Source organism: Armigeres subalbatus, chromosome 1 (genome assembly GCF_024139115.2).
Source record: "Armigeres subalbatus isolate Guangzhou_Male chromosome 1, GZ_Asu_2, whole genome shotgun sequence".
NCBI classification, from domain to species: domain Eukaryota; kingdom Metazoa; phylum Arthropoda; class Insecta; order Diptera; family Culicidae; genus Armigeres; species Armigeres subalbatus.
The window spans coordinates 42,417,870-42,443,114 of NC_085139.1; the positions used below are offsets into that span (position 1 = coordinate 42,417,870).

At 41.9% G+C, this 25,245-nt stretch overlaps 1 protein-coding gene across 1 annotated transcript in view; it reads right to left on the reverse strand.

Moving 5' to 3' along the window:
• LOC134224737 (unconventional myosin heavy chain 6) overlaps window positions 1–25,245 on the reverse strand; it is a 236,132-nt gene that overhangs the window by 102,907 nt on the left and 107,980 nt on the right. The window contains exon 2 of the mRNA XM_062704271.1: window positions 14,551–14,666. Coding sequence (XP_062560255.1) covers window positions 14,551–14,666 — 116 coding nt within the window. The remainder of the gene's footprint in view (window positions 1–14,550; window positions 14,667–25,245) is intronic.

Sequence of the window (25,245 nt, forward strand, 5' to 3'; positions counted from 1 at the left end):
ACAACTACTCTGCCGTTATACGCATAACTGTCCCATGTACATAGGAAATCCCAGCAAACATGGGACAAATATGCGTATAACGACAGTACCGAGCTCTCGTAATTCCTAATAATAGGCCGTAAAGATGCGCCGTCTGGCAGGAAAGATTCCGAATGTTAAGGTGATTATACAATCAAGCCAAGTGGTAAATTTCAAATTCACCACTCGGTTTCTACTCCTGTTATGAAAAGTTCGAATCTAGCGTAATATTTTTCGTACAATGCTGGAATTAAAGTCGATTGTTTAGCATGAGTACGCAAACGATCTACGGATGTGTCATCTCCATGGGCGTTGTGGTTCTCTCAATTCGTGCTCTTGAAAAATCACTAGAACAAGCACGTGGTTTCCAAGATGGCCGATTTGTGGCTTTGTTGTATAACCACCTTAAAAAACGATTGATCAGTCTCAAATCGTTCTATATCTTCGGGACTTCATCTCGCAGCTCCCATTTTCCTCCTATCAAAAACAAAGCAATGAAAAAGAATTTGCTTTCTAGTTTTGTGATTTTTTTCAGCAGTAAGCAAAAAGAAGCAACGAGATTGGTGCTGTATTTCTTTGTTCAGTGAGATGGAAAATAAAACAGTTCCCCTAAATGATAGTAGTCAAACTCTGCCTTGAACGCACTGGTTTGCCGTGTCGAAATTATACGCACCGCATAATGCTGATTTGATTATACGCATCCAAATTTCATACAGAACACACCGAGGAAAAAGCAATCAATTCATACATATAATTATTTGATTGTGCATGTACATGTGGAGCGATTCCAAAATTAAGAAAACAATTTTCCAATTAACTCACATATGCCTGTTTATTTCGCAGCCGTTGCGGCAGCCTCAACTTCTAATGATCCGTAATGGCAAAAATAATGATAAGTGTAAGTACGCAATTTCTGGCTGTTAGCATTGAATTCTTCACACGTTTTTAATTGGATGATAGTTTTCATCATCTCCATCGTCTCTATATCTACATACATACCATCCCAGCTTAATTGATCCAAATTGGAAAATTGTGCTACCCGATGCGAGTTTCGAGTGGGTAAACAAAGCATAATAATATTTAATCTTGCCTCCTCCACTCAGCTATCTGGAAGCTGATCTGGTTGAAGAACGTCGATTGTTCTAGCAGTTCACAACAGTTCTAGAGCGTTTGAGTACAAAGAACAGCCGCCAACCAGTTTTAGGCACTACAGTAGTGGGTGCCTTATTTATGATCAATTTGTTTATACGCTAACTTTTAGTGCATCGCATTGAAATGAATATGCCTAGTATGTGCCACTTATTCCCAAAAGACGATCAAGATCAAAATGCTGGGTGCAATTCGACTAAAGACAAAGAGATCTTACGTTGTTCAACCCTTTTTCGTTTGGGGATACACGCACGCGAACCAAGTCCAAATATACAGCGTAACAGCCATCTGTCATATTTTTAGTTGCGTTCGAAATTTGTCTCGTTAACAGCAGGGAACAAAGTGCTATTATGTGGGTCATAATTTACCGAGACACGCGTGCCCATTTCCCCATTAGAGTCGGCGGCAATGCTCGTACATATATGAACTTAACTTTCGACAATACAATGGATGGTGGTGGGGACAACGGGAGCGTTTGTGGGTAGACCCTTGCAATATGGGTGGATACAAACAACATGTAGGTACAAGAAGGACAATAACTTTAATAGGCATTGGAGGTGCAACAATCAAGTTACGCGTACTCATGTCGTGTTTTCATTTTGAGTTGTGTTCGCTATAGCTAGTAGTAGGTGGATACAGAACATGAAGCACGGACCATTAATGGGGAAATGCCCTCTTGTTGATTCGTTGATTAAAAAATGACCCACTATGCTGGTCCGGAGATGAACTCCCACGTTGTCTTGACGCTACACAAACATCATAAACGGTTGTCATTTGTCGTCGAGAGCGTTAATGATTGTTATTGCTGATGGTTGAACCAATTTAACTTAATATAGGTGTGGGTTTGCGTTTTTTCTACCACTGGCATTGTCGTATGATATACATTGATATATTGAAACAATTTTGGGTATATTCGAAAGAATGTTGCGGAAAAACTCAGACAACTTTTCCTTGGAAATGCAGACGTATTTCCCTTGGAAATAAAGAACATTACATTGGCAATTCAAATGAATTTCTTTTGGAAAATCATCAGATTTCATTTTCGAAAGTCAGTAGAAAAATGTGTTTCACTTTTTCATGGCAAAACTCAAATAGATGTTACCAGGGGGGGAGTAAGCCTGTCATCCACGAACAAATCAAGCCTACCCAAGATGTATTATCCAGGCCACTTCGCTTGGGAAAGGCGGGTCACCCCGATTGGAAAGTGTAACATTGTTCGAATTGGAATCTTGTAAGATATTGGTGGATACTTAATCTATACACTACTGCTGACTAACGAAAAGTCTGTGGGATTGTTTGTTTACATTTACTTCATTCTACATGTCGAGGAGGCGCGCTGCACCGCATATTACCCCCTGGATTTTACGGAGAGATTCGTGGAAATTTGGATAAATATTTCAGTGAATTTTAGATACGGTTTCCATTGAAATAACGATGAGTATCCCGGGTCAATACAATTGTTTTCTGGGTAAAATTTCTTGTACATAATATGCATAGTGATCAGAAATCAAAGCGAATTGAATCCTGCTCTCCAGGGCTGCGGAACAAAAGATCTAACGAATGAACATATTTAAAAAAAAAACTTCTATGCAATCTACCTGATCGAAACAAAATGTTGTGGAATATGTTAAGAATATGCTTCTTAACTAAAATCTAGAATTCAAAGGTTCGGAAGCCTTCGTTTGAGAGGCATGAAGGCTTATTTCTGAAAAGTTTGGTTGTTTCGTTGCAAGAGGATTAGAAGCATCCTTTTTCGCTTCTCGGAAGTGTCTTTTCAAGCTGCTCGAAGGCCGCCTTTCAAGAGGCTTGGACGACTCCTTTCAAGAGACTTGGAAGCCTCGTTTTAAGAGAGCCGGAGGCCTCTTTTCAAGAGGTTCAGAAGCCTCCTTTCAAGAGGCCGGAAGCCTCCTTTCAAGAGGCCCGGAAGCCTCCTTTCAAGAGGCCCGGAAGCCTCCTTTCAAGAGGCCGGAAGCCTCCTTTCAAGAGGCCCGGAAGCCTCCTTTCAAGAGGCCCGGAAGCCTCCTTTCAAGAGGCCCGGAAGCCTCCTTTCAAGAGGCCCGGAAGCCTCCTTTCAAGAGGCCCGGAAGCCTCCTTTCAAGAGGCCCGGAATCCTCCTTTCAAGAGGCCCGGAATCCTCATTTCAAGAGGCCCGGAAGCCTCCTTTCAAGAGGCCCGGAAGCCTCCTTTCAAGAGGCCCGGAAGCCTCCTTTCAAGAGGCCCGGAAGCCTCCTTTCAAGGGGCCCGGAAGCCTCCTTTCAAGAGGCCCGGAAGCCTCTTTTCAAGAGACCCAGAAGCCTCCTTTCAAGAGGCCTGAAGCCTCCTTTCAAGAGGCCCGGAAACCACTTTTCAAGTGAATTGGAAGCCTCCTTTCCAAAGGCTTGGAAGCCTCCTTTCAAGAGGCTTGGAAGCCTCCTATCAAGAGGCTTGGAAGCCTCCTATCAAGAGGCTTGGATGCCAGCTTTCAAAAGGCTTGAAAGCCTCCTTTCAAGAGGACCGGAAGCCTCCTTTCAAGAGGCCCGGAAGCCTCTATTTAGAGGCCCGGAAGCCTCTATTTAGAGGCCCGGAAGCTACCTTTCAAGAGACCCGGAAGCCTCCCTTCAAGAGGCCCGGAAGCCTTCTTTCAAGAGGCCCGAAAGCAACCTTTCAAGAGGCTCGGAAGCCTCCTTTCAAGAGGCCCAGAAGCCTCCTTTCATGAGGCCCGGAAGCTTCCTTTCAAGAGGCCCGGAAGCCTCCTTTCAAGAGGCCCGGAAGCCTCCTTTCAAGAGGCACGGAAGCCTCCTTCCAAGAGGCATGGAAGCTTCTTTTCAAGAGGCACGGAAGCCTCCTTTCAAGAGGTACGGAAGCCTCCTTTCAAGAGGCACGGAAGCCTCCTTTCAAGAGGTCCAGAAGCCTCCTTTCAAGAGGTCCGGAATCCTCCTTTCAAGAGGCCCGGAATCCTCCTTTCAAGAGGCTGGAATTCTCCTTTCAAGAGGCCCGGAATTCCTCCTTTCAAGAGGCCCGGAATCCTCATTTCAAGACGCCAGAAGCCTCCTTTCAAGAGGCCCGGAAGCCTCCTTCCAAGAGGCCCGGAAGCCTCCTTTCAAGAGGCCCGGAAGCCTCCTTTCAAGAGGCCCGGAAGCCTCCTTTCAAGAGACCCGGAAGCCTCCTTTCAAGAGGCCCGGAAGCCTCTTTTCAAAAGACCCAGAAGCTTCTTTTCAAGAGACCCAGAAGCCTCCTTTCAAGAGGCCCGGAAGCCTCCTTTCAAGAGACCCGGAAGCCTCCTTTCAAGAGGCTCGAAAACCACTTTTCAAGTGAATTGGAAGCCTCCTTTCAAAAGGCTTGGAAGCCTCCTTTCAAAAGGCTTGGAAGCCTCCTTTCAAGAGGCTTGGAAGCCTCCTATCAAGAGGCTTGGATGCCAGCTTTCAAAAGGCTTGAAAGCCTCCTTTCAAGAGGACCGGAAGCCTCCTTTCAATAGGCCCGGAAGCCTCTATTTAGAGGCCCAGAAGCTACCTTTCAAGAGACCCGGAAGCCTCCCTTCAAGAGGCCCGGAAGCCTTCTTTCAAGAGGCCCGAAAGCAACCTTTCAAGAGGCCCGGAAGCCTCCTTTCAAGAGGCCCGGAAGCCTCCTTTCAAGAGGCCCGGAAGCCTCCTTTCAAGGGGCCCGGAAGCTTTCTTTCAAGAGGCCGGAAGCCTCCTTTCAAGAGGCCCGGAAGCCTCCTTTCAAGAGGCCCGGAAGCCTCCTTTCAAGAGGCCAGGAAGACTTCTTTCAAGAGGCCCAGAAGCCTCCTTCCAAGAGGCCCAAAAGCTTCCTCTCAAGAGGCCCGGAAGCCTCCTTTCAAGAGGCACGGAAGCCTCCTTTCAAGAGGCACGGAAGCCTCCTTTCAAGAGGCACGGAAGCCTCCTTTCAAGAGGCACGGAAGCCTCCTTTCAAGAGGCACGGAAGCCTCCTTTCAAGAGGCCCGGAAGCCTCCTTTCAAGAGGTCCGGAATCCTCCTTTCAAGAGGCCCGGAAGCCTCCTTTCAAGAGGCCCGGAAGCCTCCTTTCAAGAGGCCCGGAAGCCTCCTTTCAAGAGGCCCGGAAGCCTCCTTTCAAGGGGCCCGGAAGCTTTCTTTCAAGAGGCCGGAAGCCTCCTTTCAAGAGGCCCGGAAGCCTCCTTTCAAGAGGCCCGGAAGCCTCCTTTCAAGGGGCCCGGAAGCTTTCTTTCAAGAGGCCCGGAAGACTTCTTTCAAGAGGCCCAGAAGCCTCCTTCCAAGAGGCCCAGAAGCTTCCTCTCAAGAGGCCCGGAAGCCTCCTTTCAAGAGGCACGGAAGCCTCCTTTCAAGAGGCACGGAAGCCTCCTTTCAAGAGGCCCGGAAGCCTCCTTTCAAGAGGCCCGGAAGCCTCCTTTCAAGGGGCCCGGAAGCTTTCTTTCAAGAGGCCCGGAAGCCTCCTTTCAAGAGGCCCAGAAGCCTCCTTCCAAAACGCCCAGAAGCTTCCTTTCAAGAGGCCCGGAAGCCTCCTTTCAAGAGGCACGGAAGCCTCCTTTCATGAGGCACGGAAGCCTCCTTTCAAGAGGCACGGAAGCCTCTTTTCAAGAGGCACGGAAGCCTCCTTTCAAGAGGCACGGAAGTCTCCTTTCAAGAGGCCCGGAATCCTCCTTTCAAGAGGCCCGGAAGCCTCCGTTTAAGAGGCCCGGAAGCCTCCTTTCAAGAGTTCCGGAAGCCTCCTTTCAAGAAGCCCGGAAGCCTCCTTTCAAGAGGCCCGGTAGTTTCCTGTCAAGAGGCCTGGTAGTCTCCTTTCAAGAGGCCCGGAAGCCACCTTTCAAGAATTAGAAGCCTCCTTTCAAGAGGCTTGGAAGTCTCCTATCAAGAGGCCTTCCAAGGCTTGGAATCCTTCTTTCAAGAGTTTTGGAAGCCACCTTTCAAGAAGTTCGGAAGCCTCCTTACAAGAGGCTAGGAAGCCTCCAGTCAAAAAGATCGGCAGGATCCTTTCAAAAGGCTCGAAAGCCTCCTCTCAAGTGGCTCGGGAGCCTTTTTTCAAGTAGTTCGGAAGCCTCATTTCAAGATGCCCGGAAGTCTTTATTCAAAAGGCAGGGAAACCTCCTTTCAAGATGCCCGGAAGCCTCTTTTTAAGTGGCCTGGACGCCTCCATTCAAGGGGCCCAGAAGTCTTCTTAACACGCAAAAGGCCAAGCTCTTTGAGAAAGCGATTTTTGATTTTGAAAAAATCATAACTTTTTTATTTTTTGTCCAATTTTGATGAAATTTTGACACAAGGTTCAATTTTTATTCTAGTTTTGGCTGCACACTGAGTTTTCCGGAATTTCTGGATGGTTCCGGAATTATTCCAGATTCCCTTGGGGTACCAGCAAACTGGTGTTTGGAGTATTTCGCCAGTTACTCAATATTTCTCCATGGAACCCATATCAAACAGTATAAAAAAATGTTGCCACACTAATAACGAGTCTCATAGCGATTTTTCCGAAAGTTGGTCTTCCATACGGACATCCCCAGGATGCTTCGAAATGTCCCCAGGGAACCTGTAAAGGGGACAATTTCGATTTTGCTCCGAAACATGCCGTGCGACGGCTCTTTCTTCACAATTTGTTATGAATATACTCGCTGTTGTTATAAAAGTGGTCTATGGCCAGTTTGGCCACTCTTGTGACACCCGGAATGCCCCCAGGGAACCTGTAAAGGGGACAATTTCGATTTTGCTCCGAAATATGTCGTGCGACGACTCTTTCTTCACATTCTTTTATGAATATACTCGTTGTTGTTATGAAAGTGGTCTATGGTCAGTTTGGCCACTCTTGTGACACCCGGAATGCCCCCAGGGAACCTGTAAAGGGGACAATTTCGATTTTACTCCGAAACATGCCGTGCGACGGCTCTTTCTTCACAATTTTTCATGAATATACTCGCTGTTGTTATAAAAGTGGTCTATGGCCAGTTTGGCTACTCTTGTGACACCCGGAATGCCCCGAGGGAATCTGTAAAGGGGACAATTTCGATTTTGCTCCGAAATATGTCGTGCGACGACTCTTTCTTCACATTCTTTTGTGAATATACTCGTTGCTGTTATGAAAGTGGTCTATGGTCAGTTTGGCCACTCTTGTGACACCCGGAATGCCCCCAGGGAACCTGTAAAGGGGACAATTTCGATTTTGCTCCGAAACATGCCGTGCGACGGCTCTTTCTTCACAATTTTTCATGAATATACTCGCTGTTGTTATAAAAGTGGTCTATGGTCAGTTTTGCCACTCTTGTGACACCCGGAATGCCCCCAGGGAACCTGTAAAGGGGACAATTTCGATTTTGCTCCGAAACATGCCGTGCGACGGCTCTTTCTTCACAATTTTTCATGAATATACTCGCTGTTGTTATGAAAGTGGTCTATTGTCAGTTTGGCCACTCTTGTGACATCCGGAATGCCCCCAGGGAACCTGTAAAGGGGGCAATTTCGATTTTACTCCGAAACATGTCGTGCGACGGCTCTTTCTTCACAATTTTTCATGAATATACTCGCTGTTGTTATAAAAGTGGTCTATGGCTAGTTTGGCTACTCTTGTGACGCCCGGAATGCCCCCAGGGAACCTGTAAAGGGGACAATTTCGATTTTGCTCCGAAACATGCCGTGCGACGGCTCTTTCTTCACAATTTGTTATGAATATACTCGCTGTTGTTATAAAAGTGGTCTATGGCCAGTTTGGCCACTCTTGTGACGCCCGGAATGCCCCCAGGGAACCTGTAAAGGGGACAATTTCGATTTTGCTCCGAAATATGTCGTGCGACGACTCTTTCTTCACATTCTTTTATGAATATACTCGTTGTTGTTATGAAAGTGGTCTATGGTCAGTTTGGCCACTCTTGTGACACCCGGAATGCCCCCAGGGAACCTGTAAAGGGGACAATTTCGATTTTACTCCGAAACATGCCGTGCGACGGCTCTTTCTTCACAATTTTTCATGAATATACTCGCTGTTGTTATAAAAGTAGTCTATGGCCAGTTTGGCTACTCTTGTGACACCCGGAATGCCCCCAGGGAACCTGTAAAGGGGACAATTTCGATTTTGCTCTGAACTGTGTCGTGCGGCGTCTCTTTCTTCACAATTTTTCATGAATATACTCGCTGTTGTTATGAAAGTGGTCTATGGCCAGTTTGGCCACTCTTGTGACACCCGGAATGCCCCCAGGGAACCTTTAAAGGGGACAATTTCGATTTTACTCCGAAACATGCCGTGCGACGGCTCTTTCTTCACATTCTTTTATGAATATACTCGTTGTTATGAAAGTGGTCTATGGTTAGTTTGGCCACTCTTGTGACACCCGGAATGCCCCAGGGAACCTGTAAAGGGGACAATTTCGATTTTACTCCGAAACATGCCGTGCGACGGCTCTTTCTTTACAATTTTCCATGAATATACTCGCTGTTGTTATAAAAGTGGTCTATGGTCAGTTTGCACCCCTTGGTTCACCCGGAATGCCCCCAGGGAACCTGTAAAGGGAACAATTTCGATTTCACTCCGAAACATGTCGTGCGACGTCTCTTTCTTTACAATCTTTCATGAATATATTCGCTGTTGTTATAAAAATGGTCTATTGTCAGTTTGGCCACTCTTATGACACCCGGAATGCCCCCAGGGAACCTGTAAAGGGGACAATTTCGATCTTGCTCCGAAACATGTCGTGTGACGGCTCTTTCTTCACAATTTTTCATGAATATACTCGCTGTTGTTATAAAAGTGGTTTATGGCCAGTTTGGCTACTCTTGTGACTCCCGGAATACCCCCCAGGGAACCTGTAAAGGGGACAATTTTGATTTTGCTCCGAAACATGTCACGCTACGGCTCTTTCTTCACAATTTGTTATGAATAAACTCGCTGTTCTTACAAAAATGGTTTGGCCACTCTTGGGACACCCGGAATGCTCCCAAGGAACAATTAAATGGAACAATTTCGATCTTGCTCCGAAACATGTCGTGTGATGGCTCTTTCTTCACAATTGCTTATGAATAGATTCGAAATTCTTATAAAAGTGGTCATTGGTCTGTTTGGCCACTTTGTTCAGAATTGCTAACGTATTCTTTTCAAAATCCTAAATAAATTGTGTTCAAAAAACCATTCGATTTTTCTTTCAGAATCGCAAACAGATTCTGTTAGGAACCTTCAACGGGTTCTATTCAGAATCTCAAACGGATTGGGATCCGAATTCCAAACAAATTATGTTCCGAATCTCAAACAGATTCTTTTCAGAATCCTAAACGGACTCTGTTCAGAATTCTGTACAAATTCCTCTCCAAATCTCAACCGAAATTATGTTCAGAATTACGAACGGATTTTGTTTAGTACTCCAATCGAAACGGATTCTGTTTGAAATTTTGAATCCCGTACAGATTCGTTTCAGAATCTCAAATAGAGTCTGTTTGGAATTCCAGACGGATTTAGTTTAGAATCTCGAACGAATTTTGCTCATAATCCTGAGTGGATGCTTCTTAGAATCTCGAGCCGATGCTAATCAGGATCCCAATAAAGTTTTTCTCAGAACTTCACCCTAAATTTTTACGACAAGTTATTGTTCACTAAGCCTCGAGTATAAAAAACATGAGATCGAAATTATAGAATGGGTCAGCATACGATCAACTGAGCCGAAAGGTGCTATGGCGAAAAAAACAATTTCTTGTATCAAGTCTGCTACTGCAAAAAATGTACTATAGACCTGAGTGCTGCTGAAAGAGTCGTCTTTTTGCTCTCAAGCGAGTGAAGGGGTATTTTGAAAATATTCCCATGAGCCAAAATATTTTGCAGTTACTTAGTTGTAAAAAAATTCTCGCTCTTAAGATTTATCTTTTCATGCTGCATGAGGGCGCACAAATGCGCGATACACGACAAATCGATTTTATTCGAACCTCCCAGCTATAGACTAAAAATCAGCTAGGGCGATAAAACCTGTAAAAATAATGTCCTCACAAGTACATAATTTATTTGAAAAAGACTCACAGGAATAAAATATGTTATCCAAATACACAATATTCTGTAATATGAATATAGACTGAAAAACAAATGCTGTAATAATAAGTTCAAGTTCATAAAAAGTTAGTACGTATTTAAACCCCCAACTCGATTTTCCAGCAGTCAGTTCAGCGGATACGGGCATCGAGGTTTTTTTAAACGAATTGCTTGAAAAGGTGCTTCCGTTGCATGCAGTTTATTCTCCAACGGGATTCGAAAGTCGAGTCTTTCAATTACCTGCAGGGTAACATTAATTATATTTTATTTCCGAGACTGCTGTTGGTAGCGAGGACTAAATACGAAATATCGTAAACCGTAACACACTACGTCAAAGTGATTACCGTGTTAAGGGAAAAAAATATATGTATGTATGAATGCCATCATTATTTTCAATAAACTTTTACATAGTTCTGTTTTGTCTTGAATATCAGATTCCCCAGTAAGTCCTGTTTGAGAGTTTACTTTTTCTCCGACTTCAAGACATCATCACTAGTTCTTTAAACTGTTTCTATGTGTGCACATTTAGATTACTCCGAGGATACTGCAAGCAGCGTAGGGCTAGTAGGATATCGCAAGGGACAATATACGGAATATTAGGTAGAAATGACAGAATGCTTCATTACTTATTCAAAACTCCCATCACTTGTAACTATGAAACAATCAGCCATTGGCTGTGATTTTACTCTAAACATTCTAACGAATACCGTAATTCTACTTGCTTTCATATATGTTCACGATGTCAAGCGTGAATTATAGCGAAGCCTGTTTCTATTTGTTCCTCTTTTGACTGGTGCCGCATCAAAATCAATGACTGTCATCGTCAAAATTCTTTGAATTCTATAATCCCATTGTATTATATTATGTGGGCATTAGGGCAGTTCAAATTTCAAAATTTTTCAAAAATTCCAACTCCCATATGTCTATTAGCATCATTTTGATAATATAGGAGTCCTGGCAAAATTTCAGGCAATTCGGTGACCATTTAGGGGTGGCGCGAAGTCAATTTATGTTTATATGGAAATTTGTATGGGAAAAAGTTAAAATTTATTCAAGTCTCCCTACTACTGTCAAATCGTGATGAATTAAAATGAATATTCCCAACCTCCCTTTTTGGAATCTATATAAATGAGACCTCCGGATAACATATTAGTAATGAGTGGATTGAACGGTTCTATTGACAGTGTGAATATGGGCTATAATAATGGCTAAAATGATGTAATTAGCCTCAACGTAGCAGTGGAAATATAAATCAAAATTAATGAGTTACCCACTGGTTGACCTCAAATTGATTCCAAAAATGGAGGTTGGGGATGTGTTTTTGAATCCATCACGATTTAAGAGTTGTAGGGGGATTTGAATAAATTTTAAGTTTTTCCCATACAAATTTTCATATAAACATAAATTGACTTCGCGCTACCCCTAAATGGCCACCGAATTGCCTGAAATTTTGCCAGGACTCCTATATTATCAAAATGATCCTAATAGACATATGGGAGTTGGAATTTTTGAACATTTTTGAAATGTGAACTGCCCTAGTGGGCATCGATGAAACACAAAGTATTCGGTGATACATCATTTACAGACTTTTGCAAATAGAAGCCGGTTGCGACAGTATATAGATGCAAAAAGGGCTTGTTTTTATCTGAATTTTAAATCTTACTTTTCTTCGTATCGATAAAATTTTCTCAAATTCCCTTGACCTTCAAATCCAGTTGTCAAGCGATATTGAGATTGACCAGTTGTAAAAATGGAGAGCTCATCGGAGTCGGATCTAGTCACCGTGCATTCTGATGTCGACGAATTCGTCTGTGATCTGAACAGCGACGAAGAGCTTTTTGAAGTGCATCCGTTTGCATACGAAGAGGATGAAACGACATTTTTTAACAAATCAGGAGATTTTAAGTGGTCAACAAAGCGACCTTCCAAAGTTCGTTAAAATGATGCAAAACTTGAACGTGACAAAAGTTTCAATCTATGTTTAAGTAAAATAAGTTCACCTAAAAAGCATTTATGGAGTTTTTCGACGAGGAGATGATGGATAGGTTAATGCTATACACAAATACGGAAGCTGCTGCAAGGAGTGATACCAATTATCGTCCCTCGACCACTTTCATAACAACAGCGAGTATATTCATGAAAAATTGTGAAGAAAGAGCCGTCGCACGACATGTTTCGGAGTAAAATCGAAGTTGTCCCCTTTACAGGTTCCCTGGAGGCATTCCGGGTGTCACAAGAGTGGCCAAACTGACCATAGACCACTTTCATAACAACAGCGAGTATATTCATGAAAAATTGTGAAGAAAGAGCCGTCGCACGACATGTTTCGGAGTAAAATCGAAATTGTCCCCTTTACAGATTCCCTGGGGGCATTCCGGGTGTCACAAGAGTGGCCAAACTGACCATAGACTATTTTTATAACAACAGCGAGTATATTCATGAAAAATTGTGAAGAGAGAGCCGTCGCACGACATGTTTCGGAGCAAAATCGAAATTGTCCCCTTTACAGGTTCTCCGGGGCATTCCGGGTGTCACAAGAGTGGCCAAACTGACAATAGACCATTTTTATAACAACAGCAAGTATATTCATGAAAAATTGTGAAGAAAGAGCCGTCGCACGACATGTTTCGGAGCAAAATCGAAATTGTTCCCATTACAGATTCCTTGGGGACATTTGGAAGCATCCTGGGGATGTCCGTATGGAAGACTAACTTTCGGAAAAATTGCTATGAGACTCGTTATTAGTGCGGCAATATTGTTTTATACTGTTTGATATGGGTTCCATGGAGAAAAATTGAGTAACTGGCGAAATACCCCAAACACCAATTTGCTGGTTTCAGAGGTGAGCCAGCCTAGGGCTGCAAGCCTCTTTAATAAAGAAATAAAAAAATTTGCTGGTACCCCAAGGGAATCTGGAATAATTCCGGAACCATCCAGAAATTCCGAAAAACTCAGTGTGCAGCCAAAACTAGAATAAACATTGGACCTTGTGTCAAAATTTCATCAAGATTGGACAAAAAATAAAAAAGTTATGATTTTTTCAAAATCAAAAATCGCTTTCTCAAAGAGCTTGGCCTTTTGGGTGTTAAAGAAGGCTGGAAGTCTTCTTTCGAAAGGTCCGGAAGCCTCCTTTCAAGTGGCCCGGAAGCCTCGTTTTAGGTGGCCTGGACCGCTTCTTTCAAGAGGTTTGGGAGCTTTCTTTTAAGAGGTCAAAAACCTTTTTGCAAAAACCCCGAAAGGCTCTATTCGAGAGGCTCGGGAGGCTCCTTTTAAAAGGCTTGGAAACCTCCTTTCAAGAGGCTCGGAAGCTTCTTTCTAAGGGGGTACCTAAGTTAATGCAAAAGTTCGAAGGGATACCTCTCATGAAAAAGGTTGAGAACCGCTGGGTTAAGAGAATGATTTTACCAACACTAGCCGTAACAATTACTATTAAATGAGTCTGCATTCTAATGTCGTAGGCAACATTTGCATCTACGGATGTAATATACAATATGGCCTAACAAAAAAAACTAAATTGTTTTTGGACTACATTGTATCCGTGGATGCTTGTATTGCTTACAACATGATGAAAGATACGCTTCCGACAATAACCATTCGAAGCGAATCTAATATTAATCTATTGCCATTCCCATTTAGACATTTTCTAGCATACACAGAAAACATCACAAAAACTATTATCCAAAGAGCCACTTTATAATCTCTCCCTTTAGCTGTCTACTCTGAAACACTCAACCAAAGCATTTGATAAATCTTCCAAACACCTTCTATGCACTCGTCGCCCACCATGCACTCCGGGCGTCGTGCCTTTCAGTTCATTCCAGCGTGAAAATAAGATTTATAAGCAAGAACCTGCCATGGGATCAAATTTTCATCGGATCCCAGAAAACAAATCATGCTGTTCTGTTCCGACGTTTAGCTCGCTTCTTTCGCGTGAAGCTCCCGATCTTTTTCATGGGCCGTATAATGCGAACGATCCCATGTAATTCCATTATCGTGTTCAACCCGTTCCCGCGTGTTCAAATTTCTAGCTTCGCCGATCTGACATGCATGTGTTGTGTATAGTTATGGATGGCTAACCAGATGGATGAACCATTTCCCGGAGCAGCCGAAAATTTGCCTCCATATATCTTGTAATTTCAGAATTTCAGCTGTCTCATAAAGCATACGGATGATGGGAACGTGCGACTGACTGCTGTGACGAGGGAGGAACCCTTTGAAGCTATTCCCACCAGCATGAAACTCATTCGTAGTGACAAAAAAAAAGATATCCGTTGGATGAAAAATTGATATTTTTCATCATTATGATTCGACTTTTCCGGGAGCAATGAATGGGGAATTAACTTCTTTGATGTTTGGGTTATGTACGGCTCAAGCAATGCTATTGTTTTGAGAGAACTGTTCGGTCTCTATAAAAGGATACATAAATCTGGTCTCGTTCGTAGCGCACTTTCAAGTTGCGGTTGATGCCATTTTCGTCGATATCGGAAATACATGTCATATCCGGGACGCCTTTGTCCGGCGTTGAACCGACGCGACCTGAAACGAGACGGACAGAAGAACGCAATTAGTGAACGTGATCGGATTGTCAATTATTGTGAAAAGGTTGAATGACAATGCACTGGATGGTTTAATTATGGAGCTAACATCTGAAGATTGTAAGATATGCAAACTATTGACACATAATAGGTACTTAATCAAACAATAAATGCTTATTTGATGTGTCAGAATTCAGGAGTTGAATGTAAAACATGACCTCCGATGAATGTATCTGCACCGCTCACCGAATCTTTCTACAAATGACGAATTGCGACCCACTCGACACGTACCACGTGTGCATTATAAGTAGATAATAAACACTTTGGTATATTATATCAATCACTTGGGAAATTCCGCTATTTACATACATATTAGCACACCACTTCAACATGCCTAAAACAGCCTACGAAGACGGTGCGGTGGTGACTCAATATATTCACTTCACGTGTCATCAGTGACCACAGTTCCGTTTTGTTGTAGTTTGTTCAGCACTAAAGAAGAAGTTGGAAGATATTATTCGGAACCGATGATTTAATGCCATCGATACATATCGATGCAAAGCCTAAATGGAATCTTTACAATTGTCTGCCAAATTGTCAGTTGTAGCACTAAAGAGAGAAATTTATATCCAATTTCTTCAAACATATTTGTCGGTCATAAATTAGATTCCGCAACCACATCTCCAGAGGGTGAGTAAAGTTACTGAATAGTTTGAGCATAAGTTGGAATTTTTCTCGACCTTGACATGAACAAGCATTGAGCACAAACAAGTAATAATCAAATTGAACTTTTTGTTGTATAAAGATTGTAACAGAAAGATTTATGCACTTCGATGTAATTCTCTTTATTATCTAACTTGACAACCCAATTAAATGTTCCACTCATGATAACGAAAGACAAACTTTTTTTGTAACTCGTGCCAGATATTTTCATTGGATTCTTTGTTTGAACACAATCGACGAAAAAGTGACATCCTCGACTCGACTAAAGAATCCATTTGTGACCACCAACAGTACGAGAGGATTAACATCAGGCGAACTAAATAAGCGGATGAAATCGCTAAAAGGGTGTTGTAAATGGTGAAATATGAGACTAAAAAATAAAGCACGAATCGGTACAAGCGTCGTACGATTGGCGTGTGGAAAAGGATTGGAATTCTGAAAGTCAGCATTAGCTCTAGCACAACCGTTCCCTTTCCTAGAGTGCGATGACGTGAAGCGAAACAGATTTTTTTTCTTGCTATTTCATTTTATTTGGATTTCAAGGTATCAATGACAAACGCAAAAAAGTTATTTAGTCAGGGTCCCTTTTAGGACTATCTAGCTGGTAAGATGCGAGAATGCGAGAAGATCATTGGGACTATTGGACGCTGGTGATTCACTATCCCTAGTTTAAAGTTTAAACTAATCAACCTTTTTTGTCATTTCGTCAGTTGAGTGACCTATCGCGAAACAGTAAAACATGAGCCAAAAATTATTATGTCAATATTTTTATTTCCTATATCCGTTGATAAGACTTAATTTATTCGTTACTAGACAACTTTGGGGTCAACTACAGGGTCAATCCGTTGAAATGATGCGTCAGATCTACGCAAAATGACTAATGGCAATCCAATAGTCATAAAAAAAACCTTTTAGAGTATTTACCATTGTCGCATAACGCTAGAGATAAGCTCATCAATCATGCTCACTTAGAAGACTTTTACGATTCCCTGAAACTTTTAATCTATCCACAAACCAGAATGTTCGACGTTTCTTCGTCGATTGTACCCCGTTTGGGATAATTGTTATTAAAGGTGAGATTGATTAACAAGATTTGCCGTTCAGCTACGTTGTTTCTACAATATTGGAAATACATGATAATTAGCAACTTATGCAGAGCGTCCTTTCAAAATCAATTTTTAGATTCACGTTTTTCCCGGTTGGAGGAACTGATACTAAGATATTATATTAGCGGATCTATACAAGAAATCAGCTAACTTCTATGTTTGTTTTATTAGAGGAAGGACTAGGAAATTAGAAAATTAGATAAACAAAATTCTCAAATATATTAAAATTACCAAAAATTCTTCGAAAACTCCAGATTTTTTTTGAATTATCACCCACAGTCTTCTCACGAGTCCTTCTTATTCTTATTAGAAATCGATTTTAATAAAAAAAATCATCTGAAATAATTTATCATAATTTGACGCTTTTGAAGATATTTAGCAATAAGTTCCATTAGAAACTCTTGGGAATGCCTTGCTCTTCTAGTCGAGAAATTTTCTCAGGAAATTTGCCTTTCCTGATTCCTTTCCCTTCCTGGTTTAAGCCCATGATGAAGATCTTTCAATTTATGGAGTGATTCACTTGTGGTATAAGGGAAGATCCATAAAGTACGTCACGCAAAAATTGTCGGTTTTCAAACCCACCCTCCCCCCTTCGTCACACTTTTTGTATTAAACCTCTAAAAAAATTTTATGAGTCGTCACGTTACTCGGAACCCCGCCTCCTCCCTAGGAGCGTGACGTACTTTGTGGATGGCCCATAAGTAGTGGATTGGGCGTTCAAAAATTGACGACAAACATCTCAAAGAAAATAAAATAGATGTTAGAGCAATGTAATCCACCTAATCAAATCATAAAACATCGACAAATCATAAAATATCAACATCGACAAATAATACTTAGCTTAGAAAACGACCAAGACATAAATTTCGGTTAATTTGAAAAACAAAGTTCTTGTTTTCAATGAATCCACAGACACAATGAGATGTCCGTCAAAAATATGTTTGACATTACAGGCCAGGAGGACTATTCATACTTCATTTTTAGCTATCACTATCTAGTCGGTATCCCGACTGGATGGACACCCTGTAACTCATGTGGGTGCGGAGCCTAGAATTTGTTCAACATTTTTTTCAGAATTTATTTCAGAGAGCTCCTTCGGTAAGTTCATTATGAAATCCAAACAATAAAACAATCTTCCAGAAATTCAAACCAGAAATTTCTTCAATAAATCCCGCAAGTATTGTTTCAGAAAATCTTTCTTACTACAAAAATTCCATCTTCTGAAAGAATATCCCAGCGAGAATCATCCGAGGGACTTATGAAGGGATTTCTGGACAAAATCTTGAAGAAAATTCCACGGAAATTTCTGGATGATATTTTGGGAGAACTCTGGGGGAATTACTGAAGGAATTTCCCCGAAGAAAATCCAGGAAAGTTTGCTGGGTGATTCCTTGACGAAAAGTTTGGAGTAGTATCTGAAGCATTTTAAGGGGACTTTCAGCAGTAATTTCCGGAGAAATTATATGGGGCTTGACAACTGCAGAAAACAAGTTTTTGCGCCCACATTTCGGTTGATCGGCTGTAGGAGCAAAAACATATTTGCTATTTACTGCTATCGCCTACTGTATTCAATCGTTTCTGGGGAAGTTCCCGTGGGCGTATTTCCTTAAATATTTTTCTGGAGATGTTATTGGAGAAATTTTTGGAAGAATTTCTGAAGGAACTATTTTAGGAATGTCCAGAAGAGTTCCTGAAAGAACTTCTGATTAATTTTTAAGCTATTTTCGAGTAGAATTATTGAATGTATTTTGGTAATTCACATGAAAGCTTATACAAGAAATTCACTGGAAGTTATTTCAGAATTTCCTCCGAAAGTTCGTCCAGAAGTTAATTCAAGATTTCCTCCAAAGGTTCGTCCAAAAATTCTTTCGGAAGTTTATTGCTGCTAAAGTTCATCCAGGATTTACTCCGGAAATTTTGAGTTAATTTCTGGAGGAATCTCCGTTATAAATTTCGGGACCTGAATGGGAGGTGAGTTTAGAAGTATTCAATATTAATTTCGAAAGGAATTGAAAAAGAATTTTAGCAGAGAAAGAAATTGAAAAAAAGTTCATGTATCTGTGAAAAAAATAAAGAAATTCTGATGTGAATTTCTAGAGTAGCTCCTAGTGGAATTTCTGGCAAAACTACTGAAACAATTCCCGGAGTAAATTCCGGAGTAAATCTTGGATGAACTTTAGCAGCAATAAACTTTCGAAAGAATTTTTGTACGAACCTGTTTAGGAAATCTTGGATTAACTTCTGGACGAACATTCGGAGGAAATTCTGAAATAACTTCCGGTGAAATTCTTGGATAAACTTTCATATGAATTCCTGGAGGAACTTCCGGAGAAATTCCTTCCAAAGAAATTCCTGGATGAACTTCCAGAGAAATTCCTGGAGGACCTTCCGGAAGAATTCCTGGAGGAACTTCCGGAAGAATTCTTGGAGGAATTTCCGGAAGAATTCCTGGAGGAACTTCCGGAAGAATTCCAAGAGGAATTTCCAGAAGAATTTTTGGAGGAACTTCCGGAGGAATTCTTGGAAGAACTACCGGAGGAATTCCTGGAAGAACTTCCAGAGGAATTGCTGGAGGAACTTCCGGAAGAACTTCCAGAGGAATTCTTGGAGGAACTTCCGAAGGAATTCCTGGCGGAACTTCCGGAGGAATTCCTGGCGGAACTTTCGGAGGAATTCCTGGTGGAACTTCAAAATTCAAAAACAAATTGCATCAAAATCATTGAACGAAATTCCAGAGGAAATTCTGAAATAACTTCCGGTGAAATTCTTGGATAAGCTTTCATAGGAATTCCTGGAGGAACTTCCGGAAAAATTCCTTCCTAAGAAATTCTTGGATGAACTTCCGGAGAAATTCCTGAAGGACCTTTCGGAAGAATTCCTGGAGAAACTTCCGGAAGAATTCCTGGAGGTATTTCCGGAAGAATTCCTGGAGGAACTTCCGGAAAAATTCCTAGAGTAATTTCCGGAAGAATTTTTGAAGGAACTTCCGGAGGAATTCTTGGAAGAACTACCGGAGGAATTCCTGGAGGAACTTCCAGAGGAATTGCTGGAGGAACTTCCGGAGGAACTTCCAGAGGAATTCCTGGCGGAACATCCGAAGGAATTCCTGGCGGAACTTCCGGTGGTATTCCTGGCGGAACTTCCGGAGGAATTCCTAGAGGAACGTCCGGAGGAATTCCTAGAGGTGAAACGTTTCGTTCTGTTTAGTTTAAGCTAACGACTTAAGCGCTACCTTTAGAGAAAGGACCGTTATCTCTGTAGAAATATCCCGGCATGAGACTGCCTCCTCAGGGCAGGCCAACAGTATTTATTGCAGAACTAATATTCCACTTCGACCCAAACGTTTAACCGAGCCCAATATTTTGTTAAAGCACACCGCGTTGAAAATTAGTGCGCTCCAAAACCAAATGGCAGTAAAACAATCCGAATAAAAGATTCAAGCAACTTCGATTTAAATTTAAAAACATCAACGACCGAAATCGGGTACAGCTTTTCCAAACTCGAAGTAATTTATTTATTCCATAATTTATTAAGTCGGTCTCTAAGTAATAGTCGTTGAATTTAAAAAGTTTTACAAAATTCTATTTCGATTCACAGTTTCGATTCTAATTTATTAGCCTAGGCAACCCTAGCGGCTATGTGATGTCACGTCTAATTAGCGAAGCTTTTAATTAGTACAGAGTAACCTAAATTGATTCACTCGTCCTACATATACATCAAACCTGCATCCGTCTAGGCGATGCTCCAACGGCGGTTGGGTATAGGCGTCGTTCTAGCGTCGACAATTCTTCGACGAGCTTTTTCTTGCGTACGACAATCCAAATCCGAATTACCCGCGTTCAAAATCTGCAACTCGTCTGTGAGCTTTTTCTTCGGGGTATATGCGTCCCCGGGCTTCGGTGGAGTGAGAGCTTTATGTAGCGTCGCTCTAGGCTCACAGCTTGACGGAACGAGTCACGTGGTGAATAAGTATGACCACCACCGTTGAACGGATTCCAATTGGACCAACGAGTGTAGAAAATTAGAACTTGTCCGTCGGAGAATAGACTGGTCCAAATCGCCACCGCGTGGCTCGTATGATGACGACTCAGCGCCAATTCACGCTTGGATTATCGGAAAAACCGGACCAACCCGGATAAACCGCCCACGTTGTTGGGCCTGACTATGCCTTAACAACGTATTATAAACTTTACTTCACTTTTGTTCACTTAAAACACACTAATGCTTACCTGACTAATATGTCCTTCCAATTTCCGATCAATTTATTTCAATTTATATTCTAACGAACTTTTCAAATTCAGCTATTAAAAGATATTCATCATTATTTATGCTAAAGTTAATGAAAATCGCGGAAACTTACTTCGAATTTAGTTAAATCAAATCACGAAACTTTTTTTCAAAACGGCGTTGAAGAATAAACTTTCACTTGGAAAATATAGTGTTTTCACTAGCACGAACTCCACCAGAAAGAAAGCACGAACGTGAATCGAAATGGCTCGAACTTAAAATTTAGACGCAATTACTACCCAATGGTGTACAATGGGCTCTATATCTTTTTTACCATTGGTCAGTTCTGGAGATTTTCTAAATTTTCTTTTGATTTCCATTTTCAAATAGTTCGGCTAATCGAAGGTCAGTGGAAATTTACTACTGCGCAATTGACAAATTTCACTGCAGTCGCCTTTAATTAGGTGACTGATCAGGTTTTCTAAAGTTTGCGTAGAACATTCATACCGAAATATTTCGTCATATAGTACGTGACATTCAGAGGGCAGCACAATTCTAATATAAATAAGCTTTGATCGGTTATTGATAAATCCGAAATCAATTACACTGCAAAATGTATTGTTGAATTTTAGTTATTTTAGTTTAGTATTGACGGAACCGATTGAAATCTTACAGAGGAACTTCCGGAGGAATTCCTGGCGGAACTTCCGGAGAAATTCCTGAATGAACGTTCGGGGGAATTCCTGGAGGAACTTCCGGAGGAATACTTGGAGGAACTTCGGAAGGAATTCCTGGAGAAAAATCCGGATGAATTCCTGGAGGAACTCCCGGAGGAATTCCTGGAGGAACTACCGGAGGAATTCCTGGAGGAACCCCCGGACGAATTCCTGACGGAAGTTCAGGAGGAATTCCTGGCGGAACTTCCGGAGGAATTCCTGGAGGAACTTCCGGAGGAATTCCTGGAGGATCTTCCGGAGGAACTCCTGGAGGAATAAAAGCTAGGTGATGTAAAATGTCGAAATATGAAGCTGAAATTCCTTGATCCCGAATCCTTTGGCCCATCCATCCATATACATTATAAACGTAACCTCGATCCACCACGAATACGTTGGTTTAACGGGTGGCCACTAAATAGCGGGAATGAAAAGAATGGCTCGGGAAGAAAACTACAAAGAAGCACAATTCTGATATCTGATATACGTTATATAAAGAGTTGGCCTTCAAACTTAGATTAATGAATAATAGCATATTGTCCGTGGTCCGCCTTGTGGCGTAGTTTAATCTTGCAGGTATCACATGACCGTTGGACGGCGGCCATTTCCGGATGATGCTTCTGATCCTATTGATGAGTTGCTTCGTGTCTTTGGCTTTCCAATCACCTTCGAATCCAATGGAGCTCAGTGTACTTAAAATCCTTTAACAGTTTTCGAAACATTTTCACGTTCAAAATTGTCCACCGTGCACTTTTCCCACGATCTTTGTTCGCTTGGAAAAATTTACAATGCGTTGCGCATCCTTCTTGTTTAGACGGCATGTTTGAAACAACTGAACATGTTGGAGTAAAAGTGTAAGGGCGACAATTTTATTAATATTCTATAATAGCATTAATGTTCTCATAGAAAAGTATTGAAATATGTATTGAAATTCCAGTTTTTTAATGACCACCCGTTATATCCCTCTGTTACTAACGTATTAATAAGTTGATATCGATTGTACACAAGGAGCCCTCCTTAGCCGTGTGGTAAGACGCGCGTCTACAAAGCAAGACAATGCTGAGGGTGGCTGGGTTCGATTCCCGGTGCCGGTATAGGCAATTTTCGTATTGGAAACTGTCTCGACTTCCCTAGGCATAAAAGTATCATCGTGTTAGCCTCATGATATACGAATGCACCATCTGGTGAAACTATGGACCACTCTTCCACCGCCAAATGCGTCATATTCTCTCTTGTCTTCTGTCGAGAAAATGTTTCTTTTCGAAGAATTGAACCCTTCTTCTTCCTTTGCTATAAGCAGAGAGAACATCTGACTTGACAGAAAAGATTTATATCTGCCGTTTACTTAAACTATACAAATGCCTGAATTAAAAGAAGGAATTATATCCTATCTTGCCTTCTGGAGGGAAAACGTAGCCCTCAAAGAAGAGATCATATCTCCCCTTGAATTAAACCGAGCAAATACGTGAATTGAAAGATCGAGTCATATCCTCTCTCGCCTTCTGCCAGGAAAATGCATTCTTTTTGAAGAAAGGTTCAAAGCTTTCCTTGCCATAAGCCGTGCAAATGTATGACTGGAAAAAAGGATCATATCTGCCCTTTCCTTCAACCGAGCATATGCCTGAATTGAAAGAAGGGATCATATTAAAGGAATTGAAAAAAAAGAAACCTTCAGCCGGGAAGATGCATCCGGCAAATCAGGAATCATATTTGCCCTCAAACTAAGCAAAAAACCGAAGAATACATCTTTCAAAAAAGGGATCATATCTCATCTTACCTAAAATTAAGCAAAACGAGCAAATGCCTGAAATGAAAAAAAAAATCTAATCTTCTCTTGCTTTCTGCCTTTCTGCATCCTTTGAAAGAAGGGATCGTACCCTTTGCCTCAAACCGAGCAAATACCTACATTACTGTACACCAAATATTATATTTTGCCTTCTGCCGGGCAAATGCATTCTTTTAAAAGATGAAATCATATCTTCTTTTGCTTTAAACCAAGAAAATGCATTACCTTGCAGACTAGAAATGCCTTTGAACAGTAATTAATTCACAACTTTAAAAAAAGCATCTGTCAATACAATAATTGACGAATTTCGCGCCAACCCTTCTATGGGGCTGGCAGCACCATCTCAGAATCGAATGAAACTTGCTGGGTATAAAGATATGGCATTTCTAAGCCACTCTGCATACTTAGTAAGTTGAGAGTCACCACGAGTTTTTCTGTAGATTAAATCATTGAAGAGGGATATTTTTCGAGAACTTTTCGGTAAAGAGGGCATGAGCCTGAGTTTTATTAGGGTCCTTCTAAGGCTTCGCAAACTCTGTTTAGAGCTTCGTTTGCTCGGTTGAGGAGGCGGGATGTATTTTGATTTTAAGTCCAAATAACCGATGGTTTTGAAGCACAATGCGATCATTGCATTATGCCTGAAATGCAGGCGCACGCAGCATCCGCGAGAGTAGATGGAAGGATCCTGACCACCCTTAGACGTGTGGGACATATACTCCTCGTCCGCTTCCGTGATATGCTTTTTATCATGTTCAGCCTGATGTGGCAATCACTTCGGACCTGGTCGAAATGGCTCTTGAGCGTCTGTCCAGAGCCACTCCCAAAAGCCTCAAGCTATTTTCCGCTGGAATCTCGTTTTTGTTCAACGTTACATCCCGGCGAAGAAGCCGGTGGTTGGAGTCGCAAACATACACGCGAAAGCATTTCTTAGCTACCATTTCGTAGCCGACGAAATCGGCCCATGTGTGGCCACCTGGCTTACAGCTGCATGATTTTTTCTTCGCAAAGCCTTTGGATGGTTGTCGCAATCAGGAGGACGACTTGCATAAAAATGCCCTTGGTGAGGTTGAAAAAAACCTCCTCCATGGCCACCAGGAAGAGGGTGACGGCTATGAATAAACCCTGTAGAACTTTGGTGTCCTCCTCCAATTTTTCATGTGTGTGCTCCGAGTTGTCCTCGGAAGGAGCGATCGGGAAAATTTTTTTTTGATGAATTGGAGAAGGTTCCCGGAAATCCTTCAGAGTTTCAGTTTCCCCAGGATTCATGGAGTTCAGGTTCTGATGTACGCCTAAGCTGTATCGAGGGAAACGAGCTCCACGTGGTTCTCTGCACTCCTAGCATTACTCAAGATCTGACCTAGGGAAGCGAAGTATATGTTGGTACCACGTCCAGAACAAAAGGTTTGTTGTCTGTAATCGAAACGGCCGGTTCCCTACAAGAAATCCGTAAGCCGTCTGTAGACCATTCTCTCCATAGCTTTCGCAGTGACGTTCGTGAGAGCAATGGGTCGGTAGCTCTCGGTTTCAGTGTGGGAGCCTCGATTTTAGGGTATCGGAACAACGAGGTTTGATCTCCGATACCCTATCGATTTGATATCGGACAGAAGGTCGAAAGGGACAAAAGGTCGATCAATAACAAGTTGATAAAAAGTTGGGTGTATTCCAAAGGAGTTTGTGAAATGCGTTTAATTTCAAGCAGAACTAGCACACTAATATAATCAATCAAAGTTGATGAATGAGCAATTCTCAAAGAAGGAGTAATTATCATGAAACAAACTTATAAATATCTAGATAGTTCTGTTACAAATAAAAAAGATTGCTGATTTAAGAGCCAGTTCGCGAGAAGCGCGACCCCCTTCCCAAGGGAGGTTGCAACGATGTTCACCGATTTGGATGAAATTTTCAGGGTTTGTTCATGTATGTAAGAAAAGACATTTAGCAAATTTTCAAATTTTTTCATTGAGGGGAAGTGTGGTAAAACGGCCCTTCAAAAATTATTGTTCAAAAATCGCTAAAACCAAAAAA